Source organism: Condylura cristata, unplaced genomic scaffold (genome assembly GCF_000260355.1).
Source record: "Condylura cristata isolate star-nosed mole 26May11 unplaced genomic scaffold, ConCri1.0 scaffold00013, whole genome shotgun sequence".
Taxonomy (NCBI): domain Eukaryota; kingdom Metazoa; phylum Chordata; class Mammalia; order Eulipotyphla; family Talpidae; genus Condylura; species Condylura cristata.
In genome coordinates, this window is record NW_004567114.1 from 717,792 (window position 1) to 719,140 (window position 1,349).

Here is a 1,349-nt window from a genome sequence, read left to right on the forward strand (position 1 = left end):
GAGCGCGGGCGCCCGGCGCGGCGCCCCTGAGCGCGCCCTCCGTAGCCCTGTCCAGCCTGGACGGCGACCTGGCGGGCAGGTACTACGCGCTCAAGAGCATGACCGAGGCGGAGCAGCAGCAGCTCATCGACGACCACTTCCTCTTCGACAAGCCCGTGTCGCCCCTGCTCCTGGCCTCGGGAATGGCCCGCGACTGGCCCGACGCCCGCGGCATCTGGTGCGTGCCCGCGGGCTGGCGCGCCCCCCCCTTCGCCTCCCCCCGCCGCCCCACCCCGCCCGCGGAGGCCGGCGCAGACAAAGGGCGGGGACAGGTTCAGTGCCGCCCAGGCCTCCCGCCGGTGACCTTGACCGCACAGGTGTGGGGAAGAGCCCCTGGCTGGCGCAGGCCAACCCCCCTCGGGATCCCGGAGGTGGGGGACAGGTCGGGTTGGTTTCTCTCCAGAACCCCCTCTTGGGAGCTGGCGCTTGTTTTCTCTCCTTTCTCACCCCTCCTCCCCCGCAGCCCGCGGGGACTCTGCCAGGTGCTGGGTGACGCAGGCACTTCCTGGGGATGGGGGTGGGGGACTGCGGCTCCTGCCGGGCTCCCGCGGGCTGGTAGACAGGGTAGTGGGAGCCCAGATTCAGCGATCTCTGGGGGGCGCCTCTCGGCGGGCTGCGGCCCCTCTACCTGCCGCCAGCAGCTCATGGCTGGGGTGCGCGCCGGCTGCTCCTCTGGGGCCTCCCTGTGACTTCTGGGTCTCCCTACCAGCCCCCAAGTGTGCACGGGCTGGGGTCCTGGCAGCAGCGCCCTCCTGGATAGCTCAGGTCTGGGGCCCCTGAAGCCTGGCTGTGCCCTGGCGCAGTGCGGGGAGGAGGCTTGACTGTGCACCCCCAGGCACAATGACCTTAAGACCTTCCTGGTGTGGATCAACGAGGAGGATCACCTGCGGGTCATCTCCATGCAGAAGGGGGGCAACATGAAGGAGGTGTTCACTCGCTTCTGCAACGGCCTCACCCAGGTCAGGCCGGGGCGAAGGCCGTCCACGGGGACCCCAGTGCCCTCCCAGGGCTCATCCCCCTTCTCCAGCGGCCCTGGGGGCAGGGGTGTCTCAGGCCTGCCCCCTTACACCTTCTCCTCCTCCAGATTGAAACGCTCTTCAAGTCTAAGAACTACGAGTTCATGTGGAACCCTCACCTGGGCTACATCCTCACCTGCCCTTCCAACCTGGGCACCGGGCTGCGGGCTGGCGTGCACATCAAGCTGCCCCACCTGGGCAGGCACGAGAAGTTCCCCGAGGTGCTCAAGCGTCTGCGGCTCCAGAAGCGCGGCACAGGTGTGTGGGCCCCTGGCACAGGCGGGTGGGGGGGGC

At 69.5% G+C, this 1,349-nt stretch overlaps 1 protein-coding gene across 1 annotated transcript in view; it reads left to right on the forward strand.

Annotated features, from left to right (window-relative positions):
• The window catches only part of CKB (creatine kinase, brain), a 2,866-nt gene that overhangs the window by 1,014 nt on the left and 503 nt on the right, over positions 1 to 1,349 (forward strand). Inside the window, exons 4-6 of the mRNA XM_012724477.1 lie at positions 46 to 217; positions 875 to 998; positions 1,124 to 1,313. Coding sequence (XP_012579931.1) covers positions 46 to 217; positions 875 to 998; positions 1,124 to 1,313 — 486 coding nt within the window. The remainder of the gene's footprint in view (positions 1 to 45; positions 218 to 874; positions 999 to 1,123; positions 1,314 to 1,349) is intronic.